Raw genomic sequence first — 25,137 nt, forward strand, 5'->3', positions numbered from 1 at the left:
ATGTGCCATGAGAGACTGTCTTAAAGGCGGTGTCAACTTGAGGAAAAGAACGGAATACTGGGCAGAAGACTGAACTTCAGATGTAAGGAAGCTCGAGAATGTTGTGCAGGATCCCACAGTGAAGCAATGGCAGAAAAACTTTATAAAAACATTTGTTTTATATCTTTTCCAAAACTGCATATTCTAAGTTCCTTGCAATTTCTTAAATTTACACTGGATGAAATAAACCACTGAAACTGAGCAATACCTTTTTCTTAATATCATGTACAGACTTGAAACATGAGGTCACTGTATGCGCGCACTTTCCAGAGCCGAATACCACAGTGTGCACAAAAATGTCATAAAACCTTGTTTATAGACCCAGTTTGCAGGAGAAGCTTAGACAATCAGGGCTGTGCACTGGAACAGAGTCATATATTCTGATTGTGTCTTCCAGAACATTCTCAGGGAGTGGTCATGTGCACCTATGTTTAGAGATTGAGGAACTCTACACCCCTTGGTTATAACACTAAAAGGTTCTGCTTGATCCATTTCTCTGCTCCAGACCAAGTGCAGTCTCTCCATTAGAAGGCAGAGATAATGCAGTGTGTTATGTTACTGTCCTGAGCAATCACCCACATCCTATGATGCAGCACTTCTGCTCTGCCGGGGAGGGTGCTTTCCCTGGGTGATTTAAGGAGCACATAGACAAAGTTACTTATCTTCTACAGATTTTCCTCGTGGATAGTCTTCAATCAGATCATGACATTATTGGGAGCTACCTTTCAGCATTTAGTAATAAAACAAGAAAGTTATGTATTTCTATAGACTGGCATCAGGTTTAGGGTGTAGCCCCCTTAGCTTTGCACCCAGTAATTCTGCGATAAGCTCCAGACCCATGTGATTCTGACCATGACAAGAAAATTAATTAATGGATGGATGGATGGATGGATGGATGGATGGGGAGAACTAAACAGAAGACTCAAAGTAAAGCCTTTCACAAATATCCTACATGTCTGGGAATTGCTGCAGAACAACTGGGAAGATCAGTGATCAATCTTGTTAACTGAATGCCTTATGAAAAAACCGTTTCCAGCAAATGATACGAGGTTTTGATAGGGATGACATGGTTCAAGATTTCTTTGGTTCTAAACCTCTGTTGACTTCTCAAGACACTATATCTCTGTCATTATTATGGTGATATTTCCAGTTTTTGTATTTCAAAACAAAACCATTCAGTCCATAAACATTTAACTGTCAACATCAATTGGAAACACACACACTTTCAGAGCCACTTGTCCCATACAGGGTTGCGGGGAACCAGAGCCCACCCAGCGTAAGGCCAGAGGGGGAGGGGACACACCCAGGACGGGACGCCAGTCCGTCGCAAGGCACCCCAAGCGGGACTCAAACCCCAGACCCACCAGAGAGCAAGACTGTGGCCCAACCCACTGCACCCCTCAATTGGAAACAGTTCTCTTATAACAATTTGTACTGCATATTAACACAATTACTGACAATAATATATCACAACAACTGCAGTGCTAAGCATAGCACATTCTGTTGACTTTGAAGAGATTTGTTGGCTCTAGCACATTAAAATATATTTTTGACAGCATTATTGTTACTGCTGTTGATAGATACTGGGTTTGTCTGGTTGATGTTCTTTAAATCATGTCAGCTGGTAACCTTTTCAGGCATTTCTTTGACAATTAAGCTATAAATAGTTTTGTTTTGACAGCACACATCTAAGCTTTCTGTAAAAACAGAGTCAAAGCTCTACAAGATGTGTACATTATGCATTTTTTTCTTCATAGGTATTGTGTGTAGGTATGACCAAAACATTAGTATAACTATAAAAGTAGTATACATTCATAGCTGTGTGTATTTAAATCAATAAGATTTCACATCTTTTAGCAACAATGCCAAGATTCAGTTGCACAACATATTTTATCCATGTCTGGAAGGAATTTAAAGGAATTTCTGAGAGATTGAATTCACAAAAGCTTGTGATATGCCTAAGGCAAAATAATTTGTGTTTATCTGAGTTAGCTCTAATGCGGCACAGTCCGAAGGGGTATTCACAAATAGTAATTTGTGAGTGATACTCTCTAGTGTTATTTATTAAAATGTTAATTTCCTGCTAAGCATCACTGCATGCTGTATCATGCCCACAGTAATGTTTTGATGTAATTTGTGCAGCTGTATTTTATGTACTTCCAGATACAACACTACACCATAGCAGACATACAATACTCAAATACTCGAGAGATTGTAATATTACATTATAGTCACATCACAGCTTATTACTGCGCTTTAAATCCTATGGTGCCTCTCTGTAGCCTTTTTGGATGATGTTTTTCCTTAGAATGGGCACTCACATTCAAAATATGGCCTTCCTCCCTCAACAAGGACTTCCATCTGAATGAACAGCTATATTTTATGTGATTTACTGTCTTAACACACAGCTCTTACAGTTTTCTAGTAGCAGTTAATGTTCATGAATGTAGAGGACGTTAGGTTGCACTTTGATCATCCATTTTGCCAGAGGAAAATTAATGCTTAGGAGTGTGCCTACCCTAAACAGTCATATATTTTTCAATCCCCCAAGCTCCAAAAGTCACTCCACCGTGGATATGAGACAGTTTTATAACGCTATGTGAGACCCTGCCAAGACTTAATCATGTGGGTAAGAGACATATCTCGTAATCGCAGAAGACGGTACATCCCACACGGTGTATGCTGTTTATACCGGACAGCTGCTGCCACTCTCATACGCCATACATTTGTTCCTCCTCTAGGTTCAGACTTTCTCTGCACCACTCACATTATTCCTGTGAAGAACGAAGAGGGAGTGGTGATGATGTTCATCCTCAGTTTTGACTACGTCCTGGACGAGCTGAGCAGCGACTCCTTAGAGAGGCTAAAGCACTCCTCTCCTTCGAGATCTGTCCACAGTGAGTAGCCAACCAAATTTCATTTTCCATTGTTCTGGGACACTGTTTTATATGTAGCTACACACCAGAGGGCAACAGGATTTTGGTGTGACCTTACCAATAAAACTTAGAGCAAAGGGCAATATGGGCATTTTTCTCAATCTAACGTAGGGGCCCAAAGGCAACCGTTCTCAGGCAATGACACATGGCCAGATGCTTCACACTGTGCCAGTGTACACATGTAGAGAACACCTTTAAAGTTTTCACAATACAATGTCCACCAGTAGGACACCTCATTTTTCTACGGAGTAATTTTCCTCAGTGTCATTTATCAATGAAAAATTACCGGTCCTGATTTCCATGGAGTTTCAACATTCCATCTTAGTGGCAACAACTTCTTACTCTTTTTCACGGTTAGAAGCAAATGTTTAATTGCTGTATTTTTGGTAGACTTAAATCTCAAAAAAACATTGCTTCATCTCGCCAAGCAAAACTCACTGGTTGTGAGCTACTGCCCCCCTCCCTCACCGTCCCCTCTGCCTAGTGGTGTTTATCTACTCCTGTCATCCCAGGTGTTCCATATTTCACATGCCGCAACTCCAGACCGACGGCCTCTGGCAGGCACTCAGCAAACACCTGACTCGCACCTGTCCCGGTGTTACTGCCGGCTCCTCAAAAGAACCGCAGCCCTGTGGCCACATTTACCCTTCAGAGTCTTGCACCTGTTCTGGAGATTTCTGGAGATTTCTGGAGTAACTCTGGCTGGTATCAATATTTCTGACTACACTGCAGGACAAACAATACATGGAAGATAATGGTGAGGATCAGGCAGTAAGGTTGATTTTGGCATTCAGCATATGCCTTAAGACCTTACCACTTTAGAATTAATAATTTTAGTCTTATACAAACTGCTTTTAGTATTCTGGAACTCTTATGAATATCTTATCATGGCTTCTTAATACCAGGTTTGCAATGTTCAATGAGTCCGTTAACATTTTTGATTTTGAAACACTCACGCTAAGATTTTACATTATCAGCAGTGATGATAATTTTTGAAACAATTGACAAATAACTAATCCCAGCATCTACTGGTGTTCATATTGGCGCATGATTGTTACAGTCATTTGAAAATCACCCTCATAATTCGTGCCTCACTGTGCTGAATTGATGTACGATGAGGGGTTATTCTCCTCTTTCCATCTCATGCACGGGAGACCGAAAAAACAAGGAACTGACAGTTTTTTTTTGTTCACCCACTGTGAGTCAGCAGAGATGTCTTTGGTTGTGGGCTGGTTGGCGGCTCTGCGTTTGAACAGCCCGGGGGGCCACGCAACTCTGAGTAAACATCTATTCTGCTGCTGGTCTGCATTTGGTGTTCTTCATTTCAGGGACTTTTCCCAAAACTATCTTATTTTCATACATGCTCACATTTCTGAATATGGAATGGTAAACCATTGGACTTAGGCTATGTTTAATTACTGTATTCATAGTTTGATGTCAGGAGGTTTAAATGGTAATTAAGGTTGTTCTCAAGCAACCATCAAGTCCGGCCTCTGTAAAGATGCAACTGTAGGGTGGGAGTACCCAGCAACTGCAGAGGACAGACATGACCCCAGGGCAACAAAGATATCTAGAGTCCTCGCTGCCTCTGCCCGCTCTTCACACAGCTAATCAGAGCGGACTTCTTGTCGCTCCTACTGAGGAGTATGCAGAGGGGAACACAGAACCGCGTAGGGAGTGGGGGGATTAGAATGGATGCACAGAAGATAAGCTTCGCCCTTCTGTCCTCAGAGCGTGTGCTACGGTGTACAAAGTCACCAGCTGAAAAACCACAAAGCCAGATCTTTCATGTGCAAGGAGAATGCCAACTGTCCCCATTCTGATCACTTCTTGCAAAATGTTCTTTCACCGAAATATCGTCATATGTCATACACAAGGGGGAATTTAAATCAAATTATTATTCAATGCAAATATTTCTTCTGGTATCATAGCAACAAGAAAAAAAAAAGCATGGGAAAGTAGTCCACCATAATCTGGCTGCATGCGCCATGCTAACATTCAAAGAGAGACCCAGTCCAAGCTCCATCCTAGATTTTAATGATCAATTGTAAAAAAAGCCAACACTAATTGCTGTGTAGCAGTTAGCTGGAATTCAGACTAAAAGAGAAATTAATTTGATTCATACCAATTGTTTTTTTCCCCCACGCAAACTGTTATCCGGTTAAGAAATCCTGTCATTCTCTTTTGCTGGAAGTAACACATGTGGTGTATGACAGAATGTTGATTTATCCTTTTAGAAACACATCATTAGACACGTTCCTTTCAGCCGAGGAATGGCTTATGAGTAAGATCACTGATGTAATGCAAGCCATTCTGACAGAGGAAAACACACAGACTGCAGCACTTTGACTGCGCTTCATTAATAGTGATGCATTTTTCCTTTTTTTATGTATTTGATTAAAGAAAGGTTATTTTACATCACAGCTTCCCTTGTGAACTACTTCATGGTAATTTTATACTAATTTATACCAATGGGATTAATAACTACCAAGGGGAAATTAAAAAAGAAGTTGTTTGGAGGATCTGTCCTCTGGTGTGTAAAGACATGTAAAATTAGACAAAGATTTATACTTGTATGAGGGCACTGTGAAAAACTTTTCGACGCAGCAAAAAATATAGCAAAATTTTAACATGTTCTTTGCAGATAAAATGGTACAATAGAGCATATGAGATCATGTAATTTAACCAACATGTTAAAATACTGATCCACGAGGCCAGCGAGTGAGGTGATATCTTACCTACACCTTTCTAACCCTATATGAATGAAAATATATGAAAATCAGTCTTTGCCATATAAACATGATGGCACGTAATAATTTCATCCATCCACCCATTAATAACTTCTTGCTCACATTAGGGTCACAGTGGTCTGGAGCCTATCCCAGAAACAAAAGGAGTGACATCAGTCTATCCCACACATTCACTTAGACATACGCACACTAAGAGCAATTTAGCCAGCACTGCACTATCTCAGCTGTGAAAGGGAACCCATGCAAAGATAGGGAGAGCTTGCAAACTCCACACAGACTGAGCCAGATTTAAAATCACATCCAAACAAAGAGCACAGGACCCGTGAGGCACCAGCAGTACCTGCTGCAACATTGCGCCAACCCAGAACCATTTCAATGAAGTTCAGCCTACTGGAATACTGCTGTTTAAACATTCTGTGCAGTCTGATACATTTTTTACAGCATTTGCGTTATGCGTCCCCTTATTTTGATACAAGAACTATACCCTTCTTGTGGTTGCCCTTTATCGCTCTCCTGGCCCTCTTGGCCGCTTCTTGGATGACCTTGACATCTTGTTGAGCTCTCTGCCAGGGGACAACTCTCCACTGATTCTCCTGGGTGACTTCAACCTGCATGTTGATGACATTCATGCAAGCGGCCTTCTGTTGCTCCTACAGTCCTTTGATCTCTCCCTGTCCCAATCCCCTGCTACTCACAAAGCGGGCAACTGTCTTGATCTTGTATTTTCCCGCAGCTGTGGCTGTCCTGTTCTCTCTGTCACTCCGCTGCATGTTTCTGACCACTTCTTCATTTCCTTTCAATCCTCCCTCACCACTAACTCTTTGTCTCTTCCTGCATCCATTGTCACCTTTCGCCGCAACTTAAAATCTCTCTCACCTTCCTGCTTTGCCTCTGCTACTCTGGCTGCTCTCCCTTCTGCTCCACAATTCTCAGATCTATCTACAGCTGATGCCACTAACACTTTCCTCTCTGCCTTATCTTCCTCCCTTGACTCTCTCTGTCCTCTGTCTTCTAGACCAGCACGCCCCATTGCTACCCCATGGCTGTCTGATACATTACGTGCTAACAGGTCCAAACTGCGGGCTGCAGAGCGAAGATGGCGTAAATCCAAAACTCCAGTCACTCTTAGCTGCTTTTTAGTCTGCTGTCTCTTCAGCTAAAACCTCCTTCTTCCACAACAAAATACAGTCTGCATCCAAAAAACCACACAGACTCTTTGCCACCTTCTCATCCCTTCTGAGTTCCCTGCCACCTCCTCCTCCCTCTTCTCTCACTGCTGAAGACTTTGCTTTGTTTTTCAGAGACAAAGTCAAAGTGATCACTGATAAATTCTCACCATCAACCTGCCTGGTTCGTGCTGGACCTCCCTGCAAAGCTATCCTCTCCAACTTCAAGCCGCTCTCCGAATCTGAAGTTGCTGACCTCCTGATATTGTGCAGAGCCACCACCTGCTCGCTTGATCTGATCCCATCATCACTCCTTCAGAACACTTCACCGCAACTCTCCTTCTTCATCTCTTCTATCATCAACTTCTCACTCTCCTCTGGCTGTTTCCCAGCTGCCTTCAAAACCGCTCTAATTTCACCTCTGTTAAAAAGATCCTCCCTGGACCCCAATCTGGTTGAAAATTACAGACCGCTCTCTCTCCTCTCCTTCCTGTCCAAAACCCTTGAGCGGGCAGCCTGTGATCAACTGTCTGATTTCCTCACCCGGAACCATCTCCTAGATGATTATCAGTCTCGTTTCAAAGTTGGTCACTTCACTGAGACCGCCCTTCTGGGCGGTATCTGACCTCTCCGAGCTGCTAGAGCTGCCTCCCTCTCCTCGGTCCTCATCCTCCTCGATCTGTCTGCAGCATTCGACACTGTCAGTCATCGGATTCTACTCTCCTCTCTTAACCAGCTTGGGATCAAAGGTGCGGCACTAAGATGGTTTGAGTCCTACCTCTCTGACAGATCCGGAGCTCTCGTTGTTCTCCTCTGCCTCTCTCAACCGGTGTTCCACAGGGCTCGGTATTGGGTCCTCTTCTTTTCTCCATCTACACCTCCTCCCTCGGTCCGGTCATAGCCTCCCATGGATTCAAATACCACTGCTATGCTGATGATGCCCAGCTCTTCCTTTCCTTTCCACCTGGTGCGTCAGACATCTCCGCACGCATTGCTGCCTGCCTGTTGAACATCTCTTCATGGATGTATGATAATCACCTCCAACTTAACCTCTCCAAAACAGAGATTCTTTACCTCCCAGTTGGCCTATCCTCCTGTCGCGACCTCTCGATCAAACTGGACAACTCACTCATTTCGCCTAGCTCCTTCGCTAAAAGTCTGGGAGTAACAATTGATGCGAGTCTGTCATTCGCTCAACATATCGAAGCCACAACCCGATCCTGCAGATACATCCTGCATGATATTCGTAGGATCCGTCCCTACCTCACTTCTGACTCCGCCCAACTACTTGTCCAGGCCATGGTGACTTCCCGTTTGGACTACTGCAACTCTCTCCTGTGTGGCCTTCCTGCTAATGCCATCAAACCTCTGCAGCTTCTACAGAATGCTGCTGCACGAGTTGTGTTTGATTTGCCAAAGCACTCCCATGTATCTCCTCTACTCATTTCTCTGCACTGGCTTCCTATAGCTGCCCAAATCAAATTCAAAACCCTGGTTACTGTGTACAAATGCATCAATAGAACTTCTCCCAGCTATTTACAAGATTTAATCAACCAGTACACCCCAGCCAGGCCCCTTCACTCGTCTGCTTCTGCTCGTTTGGTGGTCCTGCGCACGAAAGGCAAAGCTCGGAGGTTCTCGGTTCTGGGTCCGTTGTGGTGGAATGACCTTCCCCTGTCACTCCGAACTGCGGAAACTGTCTATTTTCAAGAAGGGTCTGAAAACCCACCTTTTTCAGATCCACTTCGCCCAAGATCTCTCCAGCTCATTTATGGTGTAACTGTTCATGCATCGTAACTCCATAAGCATCCCCAGATACAACCTTTATTCAGCCATTACTCCAGCATTGTACTTGCTCATTTGTGTATCTTATAATATTTTAAAAAAAAAAAATTCGTGGAAGGGTATTGGGATTTGTCTATCCTGTGTCCTATCACCTACTCGAACGATGAACCTCGGTGCAGCAAGTGGTAGGGAAGAAACATGTTTGCTTGAGACTTTCATGTCTGCAGCTATGTCTCCTTCTCTTAATGTAATGCATAATTGTACTTTTGCTGAGATGTGCGTCGCTTTGGACAAAAGCGTCTGCTAAATGAATAAATGTAAATGTATAATCAGTTGAGGGCTGCTGTTAGAGTTGAAACAAAGATAGGGTAGTGCATGACTGTCTAACCTAATTGTATCTTTCCTACAGTCCAGCTGTCACACTTGTTCACTCATTTCATTGCCCTAAAATGACCATACTACCTCACAGATAATCTAGGGATGGGAGGTGTCTGAAAGAGATGCGATCTTGAGCAGCATGAACTTCTGTAAAATGTTTTTTTGTTTTTGCTTCAAATAGGTAATCAATTTAATATTCGCACATACTATAAAAAACTTCTGTAGCTGACACTCCTGCTTTTAAGAAGTGCCGTGAGTTTTTAAAATTGACAATGCTGTGTATTTTTATTCCCAGTCATGATTTTGCTATTTATAACTTGTGAATCATTTAGATGCCATGGTGATAGAAGGTAAACAGGGACTGAAAGTCTGGAAGAGTAGTGTTTACATGTCGGTTGCATGGAACTACATGTACAAAACCCTCCAGTGCACTGATATCATCACTGACTGTGAAGGGCTTTCATCTCCGCACTTATGATGCGTAAAACAAGGAGGCCTGAGTGCCCCTACCTGCGGTATAAAAGAAGGACGCCTGGAAGAAAATACTGTTTGTCTTGCTTTCTCAGGCCATTTGTTGGCTCTTGCTGTTTCTGCTGCCAAGCTACTGTGGCACCTGTACCTGTCATGTGGAGGACTGAAAGTGCCTGACAATAACAAGCTGGACGAACAGTGCGGAGTGATGGTTGCCTCATATTTCCGAGTGTCGTTTCATGTTCGCTGACACCACTGTCAACCAGGGACCCCACAGAGAGTCACCCCCCTGCAGACACACAATCTACCACATTTACTTTCTTTATTTTTTCCATTTCATTGTTTCCAATAAGGCTAAAGAAATCTGAAAAGAAGGATTTTTTTTAATTATGTTTAAAAAACTATGAGCAACACGGATATTTCTGTCTGAGTATATGATCTGTGTCTGAGAAATGTAAATACCACGTAGATTAAAAGAAATTGATGCACACACAGTTTACAAAAGAAAATACTCAAGCAATAATTGTAATGCAGCAATATATGTAACTGTAATAAGTAATACATGGTTTGCATTTTACTGTAATATATAATTAATTTCCATAATTACACTTTTAGAAGTAGTTTTTCAGAATTTACTGATCTGAAGATTCCCTTCCTTGTCATAGAAATTGAACACATTAGTGGATTGACTAAGTCCAAGCTTCCTACAACTACTACACGCTAAAACAGTCACAATACTAAGCTCGGATCCAAAAAATCTTATTTTAGAAATGTAATGTGACACTGTATTTGCATGATGTCATGGTGTATTCATATGATGATATCAAGTTGACATGTTTTAAATACAATGTTACGGTGGTCATATGATTTCATGAAACTAATATTCATACATATTATTTTTAACCTGATCTCAACCCAGTTTCGTGTTCATTTCCCTTGGTATTTGTAATTTTTGCATAAAACCCATGTCTGTAGTATTTCTTACAAATTTAACAATACTTGTGTGTCTGTCTGAAATCATGCAAATATAGTATGAGATCAGAATCTCTGCAGGTTTGTCAAATTTTTAGCAAATGTCAACAAAATGAATTATTCATAAGACTTCAAAGAGACAAGAAACACATACCATGGGAAGGTTAGAAATTTGTTTGATCAAGTTGTATTTAAAAATAACTCTACAGAAAAGTGTCTAATTAATAATGGCAGGCCTAGAAGGCAGAAAGCGATACTACTCCTAAGACTGCAGTCATTTAGCTGCAGTCATTTGAGGTTGCAGATTTAACAACAAAAAATACTTCTGGTTCATCATAGTCATCTTATTTGTTCTCAAACCCATTAAAGGAAAAGATTTTTGCAATGGATTTTGCTTATGGATGCTTATGGACATACATTTAGTCCACTAAGTAAATCAGGTTATTGATTTAATCATCCTTAGAAATATACAGCTGACCAACAGGGTAGAAAATAAAGCAAATATATGTGAAGGCTGAAATGATATAATGATCTGAAAAAAAATCTGTATCTTAAAGAATTGCAAATTAATGACATTACATGTAAATTTTAATAATGTTTGAGGATATCCGTAAAGTGGTAAGTAGTTTTCTTTTGATTACCATAAATAAACGGGTATGGTGAAAGTGGTTAGTTCTAACATCCTGAGCTTTGCTGTTTATGAAAAAATTGGAAGAAGCGTGAGACTATATGGAAAGGGATTTCAACCCCAGTGTTTCATTTCTTTTCCCTTCAGGGAAGAGGAAGTTTTTCCGATTTCGACTGCCTGCCTTTAACCTTCTGGGTGCCAGCAAACAGTCCCTCCCTCAGGAGGATCCAGACACAGTTGTGGTGGATTCGCCCAAGCGAAGCGATGATTCTATTGCCATGACGGACTTCAGGTCACCAACCAAGGAGAGCTGCAGCCCCTCATATGGAGAGGACACACGAGCCCTCATCGGCTCCAGCCAGTGCCCCACACCCCTCACCTTGTCGGGACCCCTGGATCACTCATCCCCAAAGTGGCAGTGGGACCGTATTTGCCTCGAGCAGCCTCAGTCCACTACCTGCCTGGCCCGCAGCACCTCCCATGAGAGCCTCTGCAGCATGAGGCGTGTGTCATCTGTCCAGGACATCGAGGCTCTCAGTTCTAATGCCAAGACTGGTTTCAGGGATCAACATGCAAGTGAAGGTAAAAGATTAGATTATGAAACTTGAATCATTCTCAAATTCACTCTCATCATATGGCACTGAGCAACATAAGAGATGATGATGCGAAGGACATTCACTTTATGTCAATGCCCACACTGCACACTAACATTAGTTTTGTAATTGTATAAATTATATAAAAAATGGCTATGATTCATTATTTTTATGACTTAAAATATGGATTTTGACCATGAATTCTGTGTCAGAACTTGATAATTTCCCACCCTTTTTTCCTTTCAACACGGAAATGCTGCACTTAAGATAATGGTGGTGATATTAAAGGTAACAACATGCTCTCTCCACATGCTCATAACATGCTGGCTGCTTCCTGCATTTTACACAGTGAATTGTAACCAAACATTTAGTGCAGGTATGCATTAAAGGCCTCGCTGTATATAATTTAAGACTCATGAATGCTTTCAGTTGGAAGTAAACCGAAAATGCTGCTGAATGTGAACTTGCAGCCTCTTACCATTGCTCAGCAGAAGGCCCTGATTGCCCATACATGTGCATGGAAATAACAAGGCTTGTTTTTAAAGCCCTTTCACCAAGACTCATCGTAACGTAAAAGCTTATCGTCTTGTTCCCAACTGCACATTGCCATCTCCCAAAACAGATGTTTTAAGTCAACGTGGAGTGAAAATATTACATTTCTGGTTTCCGCTCACTAAATGTCAGACTATCTCTTCCATGTATAATTCACATACAGTAAAGGTCATTGGCAACACAGCTTCCTTCAAACTGTCATTTATCTTCACAAGATTGCATATAGTATGGTAAGTGGTAACCATGCGGAAAGTTATCACCTGAGTAATTTTTCCCTCATACACACTTCATCAGCCAATTTCAGAACAAACAAAGTACCTCTATGCCATCAGTGTCAGGAATTGTTTGAAATTAAAGATGTATGGTAAGGCCTATGGATTTTTTCATATTATTATGAAAAGTTGAAGACCTCCAGAATATTTCTATTAACCTGATCAGCAGGCCATGAATAAAATATAGAGATGAAACATGCTCTGAATCTTAGTAATTTCTTCTTTGAACTCATCCTTTTCTTTTTATTGTGACAAACTGGTGCCCAGCTCCTGGATGGCAGTGGGTGTGGTCTGAGTATCTTGATTTTTTTATCGCCATGATGTGTTGCATGCAATACAAAACCGTGGCCTTCAAAACAACAAAGAAGGTGCATTGCAAGATACAGGTCAGGCAAAATATGTACCGCTAAAGTGGTTTCCTACTAAGCATGGACCAGCTGCATCTTTTTCATGTTTGGCACATGGTCAGTGAATTGAAACCAACTATAAACAGAGCTTGCTGTCACCCTTTTATGCGCATAGGATTCTTTCAAGAACTACTCACAGGCAATAGCTACGTATAGCTATTAATTGTTTTATGAATTATTTGGAGCCAAATTAACTAAAATATTATAGTAATTTATTTTTCTAAATACTGTATCTTTTTCAAAGTAAACTGTTTCTCCCAGTCACTAAGGAAATCCAGCTTCCGCCATTAGATTAGTAACAGTTTAATATAAAACCAGTGACACAGTACTTTCTGAATGGTAAAAACAACAGAAAGAAAATGATTTAAAAGAAAAAAAAAAAATCACCGTTTTGCCTCCAAATGGAAATACCCAAGATTGTGTCGGGTTGTGTTATATTTTGCTTTCCGTTGTAGATTTGTGTACGTTTTCCCCTTCCAGGTCCATTCAACCACATAAAATCCAGTCTGTTGGGCTCTACATCGGACTCCAATCTGAACAAGTACAGCACTATTAACAAAATCCCACTCATCACACTCAACTTCTCCGAGGTGAACAATGAAAAGAGGGCAGCCTCTCCTCCATCTTCTGAGAAGACCATCATCGCGCCAAAGGTCAAGGACAGGACACATAACGTCACAGAAAAAGTTACACAAGTAAGTCCTGTCCTATTGACTGTACTCAAGAATCATGTCTCTGCATCTGGTTGTCTCCTTCTGTTGATGTAATGCACATTTTGTATTGATCTCAGAGATGTAGATCACTTTGGTACAAAGAACCTGCTAAATGATTAAATGTAAGAGTGCCAGAAATTCTGAGCTGTACTTTGGTTGCATATTTTAGAATTGTTCTTTGTATTGATAATTGCAAAAAAAGTTCTTGCTGCATTATTAGCTGGGGAGAATACATTGCAGTATACACATTGATTTGGTTTAATTAAGCATGTAGTTCAGCTTGACATGACAGTCTATTAAATTTTAAGATTCAAAGTCCATGACCAACTTTTCAGATGTGGTACCCTCACTCGACATGAAATGTTCTGGCCATGCAAGTTTCCATACCATTATTTCTGAAGTAATTTTATATTTGAAAATGTCAGTATTTTCTACGAAAAATTAGCTGTGTGATTCTATGAAACTATTAAAAGAAGAATACTCAACAAGCAGTAGTGCAGCCTTTCATAAACTCGGACTGATATACAGTACTTGAGTAGTAGGGAACATAATGGTTACAGCCAGTGCCTTGTAACCGAAAGATAAAGGTTTCAATCTCTCACAGTACTGTTGAGCAAGGTACTTACCCTGAATGGCTCTAGTGAAATTATCCAGCTGTATATACAGGCACATATTAAGCACAGCAAAGAAACATAACATAAGATGATTTGGAGAAAGCATCCGCAAAACGCATCACAAATCAGAACGGAATTGTTATCAGAATTTTTGCTTTGGACTAATCAGCCTCACATTGCAGTCAGGTCTGTAACATACCTATTTCTGAAATAAACTTGGACTAGTAATGTCAACACTATTACAACTCACCTTCAATAAGAGAGAAGCTCTGTAGTCTGATATAGAAGCACCATAGGCTTACAAGCATCAGGGTATCAAAGAAAATTTTCTTTAACAGCTGTGGCACACCAGAATATGTCTGGTCCAATAAGCAACCTTCCAGAGGCAACAGTGGGCATGTGTAGGGTTTTTTTTACTGTTTCTAAACCTCATAATAAGAAAGGCTAACTAAAACACCAGTCGGCAAGTTAATAAATATGAAGGGAAAGGCCTGTCAGCTCTAATAAGAATAAAAATAATGTATAGAAACAGAAAAGCTCTGACTAAAACTGACTTGAAAAGTCATTATTGAGAAGTGACACGATGACTCTTGGTGAGCACATAGACAGACTTCCTTCAGGATGTTCTGTCATCTTCTATTGTCCTTCAATTTCATTGTCATTGTGGAGTTGAAAAGTACAACACCAAAACCATAATCCTGAGCCAAAACCTTAGCAACACTCATCAAACTTTATTCAACACACCTGGTCATTCTGTCTCCCTTAGAGTTGTCATTAAGTATGTATGGCTGCACTTGATAATTGTTATCAGTTAATATGCATCCCCCTACCTTCAGGGGTCACTTCAGGATATGGGGGTGTAGCCTAAACTCTTGCCAGCCACAGAACAGGGCATTTCTTGAACTCTGCAACAGTCTGTTGCCAACACACTCATTATGGCGACCAATATTCCACACGTGATGCCATTTATTTTAAAAGGACTTCTCTCTAGAGAAAAAAAGACAAGATAGAAAATGAAATGAGTCATACTGTGACTGTTGCATGACTGTAACTGTACTGTGTGCTGTACTGTAACAGTTTGCATTGCTTTATAAAGAAGTGAACTGCCATAATATAAATCAAACTGCACTTTAAAGTTAACATTTTTCTTTTTCATGCATTTTTTCATTTAATATACCAAAATTATTGAAACTTGCAGAAGAAATTCCGCATTTCATTCCTGAAAGAATAAGAAATTCAATACCTTTATAAATTTCAGATTTCATGTTATCCTTAGGGATGGAAAGGCCAAAGTGAATATAAATCTATTTTTTAGAGAGAATAGTAAGAGCATTGTGGATTCTACTTCTTTGTACTTTGGTTAAAATCGAATTTTGTTACTTTTCTTGAGTGGAATTGTGACCACAAATCACATTTGCCTTTAACCAAACTGATTCCTAAGCAACAGGGAAAGGTTGCCTTTAAAAAAATTATTTCTTTTGTTTTCATGCTTATTAATATCATGATTAAGGCCCTAAGTAGAGAAAAATGTGTGGTTAACTATCTTTGCCTTCATCATTTACAGTACATTCATCCATAGGATATCTGCAGTTCTGTATTTTTCCACTTAAAGAAGAATCACAAACTAAAATAATGCCAAACATAAACCAATCCTGTTAACACAACAGTATCAGAGAGAATCAATGCCAGAGAAAGCTAATTTTAGTGGCTGTGGGTTATGCAACCAGCACTGTCTGTGCAGGTATATTTAACTGAACCTCTTTGTTGCTTTGTTTGAATTCTTGGACGTAGTCTGTCAGCTGCAGGACAGAAGATGATTCTGATCATTCTGAAGATTTTTTTTCTCAGTCTCCTTTTGGACTGAATGTGGAATGTCCACTTTGTTCTTGGCTATTAGTTATTGGCTTACAGCTGATGAGTGAGTTAACATATGCTGAAATGTAATGCGTAACTTCACATCTTTTCAAATATTACTTTAGAAAGGGATATAAATGAATTACTCATATAGCATTCTCTAGATGAAAGGAACATTTTTGTATTTGTGTAAGTATTTCAGCTCTGTGTACTACACATCTCAGTATGAATTTCATAAATCTATGCAGGGCTGAATGTTATTCTAGTAAAGAGTATACATTTCACTCTTTTTTCCTTGATTTTCTTTTCTTTAATATGGTTTTCAGTACAAACTTAGTGTTAATATGATGCTGTTATCTGACCTGATTCATTTCCTGAGGTCCACATAAAAGTTAAATTCTAAAGAATAAAACATTTAAAAGTTCGGTCTGGTTGGGGTTAACACTGAAAACAGTGTACAATAAAAATCACTAGAACTATCATTATTGTTTATTTTATTTGGAGTTGTTTAGCAGTTCAGGCAAAATATCAATAATGGAGCTACAGCAACTGTAAGTGCTGTTCCTGTTAATGTTTCTGTTGCTAATCTGGTAGCCTGAGCAAACAGAGGTTTCAGTCAAAGACATTACAGCATCAGTTCACTGCAGGCCATGAATGATTTTGTCCTTCACCGTGTTTTAGTGAAGGTTTCCATTCTAATATCAGATTTCATCTAAAGCACAGAAGGCAATGATCTAGAACTTTGTCTTCCATGCTAAATCAACACTGTCAATAAGTCATTCTTTTCTCATAATTTAGTTTGCTCTTTACCCTGTACAGAATGGCATTCCAATGCCTGTGAAATATACAGAACGATTATATTAAATTAACTCTGGTGTTCTGTCCTCATGCTTACTTAAGTACAGAATCAGTGATATTTTTTTTTTTTAAAATAAAGAAATGTGGATGTAGAACATCTCGCAAGTGTGAAAACAGCTTAACTGTCAAGATCCAACATTGATTGTAGTAAGAGACGACCCTTAGCTTTCATTCAGTACTGGGCTTTACGAAACACAAACTACTTGTTTATATGCTTTAGGGAAAAAGGCATGTATCACAAAATGAATGAATATTCTGTGCCATCTCCCTTTGTAAAGTTATCACTGTGCAGTGACTACCACCTGAAACCAAATACATGCAGCCAACACTACCTGCCAAGATGTCAGGGGGGAAAAATTCATAATTCATGTCCTCCACAGCAGCAATGTGCTGAGGCACCAAAAAACCATGTCCCATTGTCTTCAACTTCTTCAATGTGCTATTTTTAAAGGAAAGGATTTCTGCTCACGGTCTCTTCACAGAGCTCATTAAATCTTGGCAGCAGCATTTACCCTGCACTGAGTTTTAACACTGACTGGGCTAATTTTAACGGTGAGCTCAAACAGCCAGAAACAAACACTGCAAGCAGAAATGCAACTTTGCCCAAAGGCAAACATTTATAATAGCTCAGCAGACGCTAGATTCAGTTTACAGCTGAGTGCTATAAAGGGGGACGAGGTCTCACTATGAGATAATATACAGGCTTCTATTGTATCGAGTCCAGAAGCAAATTTTTTTCAGTGTTTACCTGCTAGAATGACACTATTATCAGGAAACAAATAAATTTGCTACAGTTTAGCAACTGTTTGCACAGCTGGATTTTTAAAGAAGGACCTTGCCTCTGGGCTTTGAGCCTAAAACTTACTGAATCTTAATTACTTGGCCACCTGCCACTCTAATGAGCACACAGTTGCAAGGCAGTAGACTGCAACAAAAACCTTCATACTCACTTTCAGCGTACATACAGTATTGTAGCGTCCCCCCACGGAGCTACTAGAAACCGGCTCAGGAGTCAGGGTAAGAGGAACTCGCAGAGTACATGTCTTTCAACAGCAATCTTAACAAAGACACATTGGACAGTACAAGTGGTCTCGCACGCCGGAGAAATCCCCCTGAGTCACTTTCAGCCCCCCTACCGCACCCCACGGTTAAGAGGCCATCCCCAGAACTCCCCAGAATTCCCCTCATGACACACCGCGCATAAGCAGAGCAACACCCAATCAGAACAACACACACACACACACACACACACACACACACACACACACACACACACACACAGCTATGTTCATACATGAACACTAATATCAATTATTTACACGGAACTATTACAACTCCCCTCAGTGCCATTACAGTATACTGTACCTATAAGTAGAGACATGACAGAACACTACAATTTTGTATGGGGTGTAAAGGGCTGTACTGTACCACATTACCTTTAACAATAGATTGGCTGCTGTCTAGACAGCCTCATAGATCATTTCTTACAAGGCAATGTAAGGTTTAAATTTTAACATTAACATAAGATTACTGATGTAGTTTCCATTTGGAGCCTTTTCAAAAATTATTTTTCATCATTTTAAATAAAATTATTTTAACTATGGAGATGATTCCCATAATTGCTTTGGATTTAACGTAGCATGGCCATGAACTGGTTATGAAAATAGGATTAAGGATTTGAATTTTGACCTGTAATCAAAGGGCCAAAATAAGTCTGATGAACCGTTAAATTATTCTAATGTCAGTGAAGGCATTACGTGTGCTCACTGGAATGTAGAATATTTTGGTAGCTGAAGTGAAACAGACCCTTCAGTCCTTCTATGATTTTCAGCTCTCTGTCACTTTCCTTTACATTTAGTAATAGGCACAGTGCCCTTAAGTGATGCCGTTCACTTCAGCTGCTTTGGTAATGATGAGCTATTAAAGAAGGCTCCAGAGAACATTCAAATAAAGGGGATGGGGGTATAAAAGAATAATTCCACTTTGCAAAATAATGACCTCTGAATTTTCAGAAAAGGGGTACGGTAGTGATCATTTTACTTTCCGGAATGTTAAGAAACATCTAGAAATGCTGTGAAGCACTTTACTGAAAAAATGGGCTCTTCTCAAACGCATGAGGAACAACTTTGCCACTTGGACAACACTTGAATGAGATAAACTGGACGGAAGTGTGAAAGCAAAGCGACTCACAAGTGTCTTACATAGCTGGGCATTGCTGCAGATGAGCTGGGAAAACACGTAGGTTCGTTTCCTGCTCAAACTTGTTAACCAAAGCAAGCATCCTCAAAGTTTTTCGTGGTACTGTACATCTTGTGTTGTGTTGACTATCCACTGGTGAGTAGCTTTCTGAACAGCCTGGTTCTCTCGTTGCAGGTGCTCTCATTGGGAGCAGACGTGCTGCCTGAATACAAGCTGCAGACACTCCGCATGGACAAGTTTACCATTCTGCACTACAGCCCATTCAAGGCTGTGTGGGACTGGCTGATCCTCCTGCTTGTCATCTACACGGCCATCTTCACGCCATACTCCGCCGCCTTCCTGCTCAATGACCGCGAGGAGCAGAAGAGGCGCGAGTGTGGATACTCCTGCAGCCCGCTGAATGTGGTGGACCTGATCGTGGACATCATGTTCATCATCGACATCCTCATAAACTTCCGCACCACATATGTCAACCTGAACGAGGAGGTGGTGAGCCACCCGGGGAAGATCGCCATTCACTACTTCAAGGGCTGGTTTCTCATTGACATGGTTGCCGCCATCCCTTTTGACCTGCTTATATTCGGATCGGGCTCAGATGAAGTAAGTTGCTATCAATACACTCTTCTGTTTCCTGCATCTCGAAGTATTGTACACTTCCGTCATACAAGTCTAACAGGAACTCACATTACCCTTTGCCCAGTGTGGCTTCTGTAAAACCTCGTTTATTTCCCCCTTCTACAAATCTGATGTTTTCAACCTAAGGCTACTTCTCAAAGCTTTCCATTTCAGCACTGAAAGGCTTATAGAATTAAATCTTGCATGTTTTTTTTTTTCTGAATGGGAGTTGTTTTTGAATGTGTTCTTGTGGATTAATGGCTTACGAAATGGCAATCGCTGATGCATCTAAATGAAATGCAAGAGCCTGTGATAATGACTACAGCACACACGCAGAAGAGGAGTGAGCCGCTGGCAGGCAGGCAATTCTCTTTATGTGTGTTTCTTTGCACATAGTGTTTCGGGAAGCTGAGGTGCTTCAGCGAATTCTGCTGGTGCGTTAAGACAAGGTAGAACTCCTGGTTTAGCACAATACTGACGTTTTTGGCTTTTTCAGAGAAAGACATGAACTGTGACCACACTCTGTGTTCTCAAGAGTGTGTACCATCACTATTTCAGATTGCATAATACTTTTCTTTTCATTCTTGAAGAACACATGAAGTACAGAAAAGGAGTGGAGGAGGAGGTGAGATGTGCAAAAAAAAATTAAATATTTTTCATGGCAGGTGAGGCTTCTTTGGTTTTTACATCTTAAGCAGCTTAAACCAAAACAATATTTTGAACAAATAAATCTGTGCACATTTTGCATATATTGCCTAGACCTTTATACAGAAGAAATACACACTATGTAAAAAATAACCATGAATAATCAATCTTTTTTACTGGGAGGTCTCCAGTAGGTGTTTTCGAGTTGAGCGCAGTTCTAGAATCTGAATAGAGCTGCACAGATTGAAGAGTTTGGGATTTTCTCATATATATATGAACACAGCAGATTCTTGTTTTGCAAAGAGTAGGTGTTACTGACACAGCAGGATCACACAGCTCCACACCTGAGGGCTCCAGCCTTTTGCCATTTGAAAGACTCCCTGCGAAATACACTGAATGTTTCTGAGAAACAGGACTGAGAAATTGACTTTCAGCAGACTGAATTCAAATTAAAAATTGAAAAGTTTCTACATTTTAGGACTGGTCATCTTGAGTTCATAAAAAATAAAAATAGATGTTGATTCTACAGCTTCACTGAAACTGAATGGAACACCTTTTAAAAAATTTTTGTGCAATAACATTTATCTTAAGTGAGAACTCTGGGAACTTAACAAGTGAAGCGTGAACATATTACATTTATTCCTTCCAGGCAACCTTGATTAATCTCTAACAAGCTAAGTGCTTTCCAAGGATTCATTTACGCACTTGCTGTTGCCAATATAACTTGCTAAGTCTGAAAAAATAGTTCATTTTCTGGAAAAGCTATTGCTTCCAGGGGTAATAACTAATTGGTGGCAATTATTAGTTTATTTTATTGATTCACTAATCCAAAGAAGCAATTCATCTCAACCAGCAGGAATAATGAGCTTACCCCTCTGACCTCTTCAGAGCGCAATGAGTCCCAGGCAATAGAAACTAGGGGTTTTGGAACCATGGACAAGCACTGGGCTGAGGGTTTCACCCTTGAGTTATTGCAACCTTTAAACAATATATCTGGCCTACACCCAACCAGCTATGAAACATAACACCCCAGGTCAACAGAACAGCACATGGGCAAAGTTTGTTAATAATGGGGAAAACACTTTATCGGCAGACAAGCACAGAGAAGACTCAGCGTTCATTGCTTTTGTTACGGATCTTATTCTTTTTTTGCTACTTACTGGAGCAGTTCAGGTCAAGTACCTGGCTACAGGATAAGTTTTATGCAGCTACTTGTGTGACAAACATCACTGCATATGGTAAAGGAAACAAACTAACTGTACTTAAGAATCACACGTGCAACTATGTCTCTCTCCTAAGGTAATGCACAAATTCTATTTTCTATCAGATGTATGTTGCTTTGAAGAAAAGTGTCTGCCAGATGAATAAATGTAAATGTAAATATCTAAGGAGTGTGGTGGTGCAGTGGGTTGGACCGCAGTCCTGCTCTCCGGTGGGTCTGAGGTTCGAGTCCCGCTTGGGGTGCCTTGAGACGGACTGGTGTCCCGTCCTGGGTGTGTCCCCTCCCCCTCCAGCCTTACGCCCTGTGTTGCCGGGTAGGCTCCTGTTCCCTGTGACCCCGTATGGGATGAGCAGTTCTGAAAATGTGTGTGTAAATATCTACCCATCAGGACTCATATCCCAGTGTTTCAGGTCCATGACCTTAACCACTTCAGTTCCTACATATAAGGTCCCAAGAGTCACAACATGTTCTTGACAGTGGGCATACGTACAGACAGCCAGGCCTTGGCAAACACAAACTCTGCACAGTAATCAAAAAAAAATTTCAAAAGTTTTGTAATAATGCTGCAACAGCCCCTATTCAAACATCAGCAAAATACATTCAGCTCACTGCAGAGTGGTTCCTGTGTCTGCTGTACCTGTTCCTTAGGACTGGAGGAGCTATTTTTAGAGGGAGCGATGAGATAACCACTGTATGAGCATTGCTGTTGTTGCAGAAGATAACCAGAAGGTAGCTGCCTACACATACCTCCAGCCTGCTGTACTCTGCTGCAGATACATATAAGTTGAGGATCAGATGGTAGACAGTAGCTACAGGACATGCAGCAGTATTAAGGTCTCAATAGGTCACTTTGCATATACATATATGCTCACAAGCAGCACATTGGATATAAGTTTATTTGCGCATATGTAAATGTACAGGGCATGTCTTGTTAATTTTTGTAGAATACCATTTCCAGCACTTTTCCACAGAGCACTTAATAAGCTCTTTTACAACCTCTTTAGAGATTGTTGTGTTTTTTTTTTTTTGAGTATACACCATAATGGCAGAGTTTGTGTAATTTCAAAACAAATCAAAAAACAAAACTTTCATGGAAATGATAGGAAGAGCTTCAAACTCTCGTGTTGGAAACCAAGGTCCAATTTTACTATGCATTAAACCATTTTCAGGGACTTCTTGTGCAGTTCTTTGCTACAGTGGCCCAGAAGCTTTCCCAGAGTCTACTCTGGAAGTATAGGACATAAGGCAGTCCACATCCTGAATGGGACACCAGTCCTTCATAGGGCAATCATACACTCACACATTCTGTGGGCAATTTAGAGTCACGAATTCCAACGATACACATCTTTGAGTTTTGGAAGGAAACCAGAGCACCAGCAGTACACTGATGGGAACATGAAGAGAACATAGATTAGAACCCACAGACCTGAACCCGCATTTAAACCCACAGCCCAGTAGTTTTGAAGCACCAGGGTACCTGCTGTGCCACCATGGCAGACCCATTGTTACTGTACTAGAGTGAAAAACTTTAATGCCTGCGGATTTACTTCCAAGCTGATTGTTTTGGAGAATAAGAGTGCTGTTTTATTTTTGTAAAATAATCTTTCTGAGAATGATACAAAGTACCTCCACTCCCTGTGCTAAGGATTAGTTCTCCTGACCTCAAAGCTCTCTACCTCTGCCTTTTTTCTGTATATTTCCTGGTCTCTGCACTCAGTGACATAGTGAAACACTTTGTGATAATATGCAACAAAGGACTAAAGCATATGAGAAATAAAACATTCATGCATTTAGCTGACACTTTTCCCCAGAGCAACAAACTATGTTATCAAAAATAATTCACTTACTTGGGAAATATTTACTGGTGTAATTCAGGGTAAGTAACATGTTGATGAGTGCTATTCAGCAATTTGGGATTTGAGCCTGCAACCTCTGAGTCCAAGAGCAGCAGCACTAACCAGTATGCCACCTGCTGTCCTCTACTTGCCCCAGAAAAGCCAGTTTTCTGTTATTTCTGAAAAATGTTCATGCTCTTTGTGTTGTTTAGACTACTACTCTTATTGGGCTTTTGAAGACAGCTCGGCTCTTGCGTCTGGTACGTGTGGCCCGGAAGCTGGACCGCTACTCGGAGTACGGCGCCGCTGTGCTCGTGCTGCTTATGTGCATCTTTGCCCTGATTGCCCACTGGCTGGCCTGTATATGGTATGCAATCGGGAATGTGGAGAAGCCCTACCTGGAGCACAAGATCGGTTGGCTCGACAACCTGGGAGTATCCATAGGGAAGAGGTACAATTACAGTGACCCCAATTCCGGCCCCTCAATCAAGGACAAATACGTTACGGCACTGTACTTCACCTTCAGCAGCCTCACCAGTGTCGGATTTGGAAACGTTTCACCAAATACCAACTCTGAGAAGATCTTCTCCATTTGCGTCATGCTGATTGGCTGTAAGTTTGGGTTTTCAGGCAATGGATTTTTTTCCTTTCTTGGAACCTAAGATTTTTTCAGTCACCACATTCATCAAAAACGTCTTTCAAACTTATTCAAAATGAAACCAAATTGTTGCTGTTTCTAACACGTGCTTCCAACACAGTGACTGTTGACCTACCTATACTGTACCCCTCACCCATATTTTTGCAGCCCTAATGTACGCCAGCATCTTCGGCAATGTGTCAGCCATCATCCAGCGCCTGTACTCAGGCACAGCCAGATACCATATGCAGATGCTTCGGGTGAAGGAGTTCATTCGCTTCCACCAGATCCCCAACCCACTACGCCAACGCCTGGAGGAGTACTTCCAGCATGCCTGGACCTACACCAATGGCATCGACATGAACATGGTATGCGCATCCCAGTACTGTTGCCAACTGTTTAGCAATTGCTCTCTACAGAATTAAAAACCATGTGGTTTCTAAGTAGGCCTGTGGTCTGTCCCTCATTTTCCAATTGAGTATTTAATGTTTTGCAGCTAATCATAGGCATCACCACTGAGCAATGACTAATTATAAAAAGTTTTTGAAAAGTGAGCTCTTCATTGCTGTATTTGCTGAAGAAACTGTATCATTATCAAATCACCACCATTACAAAATCACCAGAATATCCCAGGCTTATAACAGATTTGTCTTTTTCCTGTCTGCTTCATATCCAATGGAATGGCTTCACCACTCTGGTAAGAGCAGGAGGTACTTATCTGAACATTTTTAACCAGAAATCATTTCTTGAAGAAAGCATGGTTTCAACATCATAATTGTTTAAAATTTTCATAACACCCACATGAAACTGAACTGGCCAGAACAGATGTGTGTTCAGCGATCAGACTTGAGCTGAACATTAAAAAAGTACAAAAACTTGTTATTAGAGTCCTATACAAGATAATGTTTATCACTTTCCAGCCATGCTTGTTTAATTATAAAAAATAATGCTAAAATTCAGTGGTACCCCTAAATTTCAAACGTATGCATGTATGCC

At 40.7% G+C, this 25,137-nt stretch overlaps 1 protein-coding gene across 1 annotated transcript in view; it reads left to right on the forward strand.

Annotated features, from left to right (window-relative positions):
- The window catches only part of kcnh7 (potassium voltage-gated channel subfamily H member 7), a 58,332-nt gene that overhangs the window by 17,749 nt on the left and 15,446 nt on the right, over positions 1-25,137 (forward strand). Inside the window, exons 3-8 of the mRNA XM_029256883.1 lie at positions 2,781-2,936; positions 11,273-11,707; positions 13,430-13,644; positions 19,362-19,787; positions 23,717-24,116; positions 24,310-24,509. Of these exons, the coding sequence (XP_029112716.1) occupies positions 2,781-2,936; positions 11,273-11,707; positions 13,430-13,644; positions 19,362-19,787; positions 23,717-24,116; positions 24,310-24,509 (1,832 nt within the window). The remainder of the gene's footprint in view (positions 1-2,780; positions 2,937-11,272; positions 11,708-13,429; positions 13,645-19,361; positions 19,788-23,716; positions 24,117-24,309; positions 24,510-25,137) is intronic.

Source organism: Scleropages formosus, chromosome 12 (genome assembly GCF_900964775.1).
Source record: "Scleropages formosus chromosome 12, fSclFor1.1, whole genome shotgun sequence".
Classification (NCBI taxonomy): Eukaryota; Metazoa; Chordata; class Actinopteri; order Osteoglossiformes; family Osteoglossidae; genus Scleropages; species Scleropages formosus.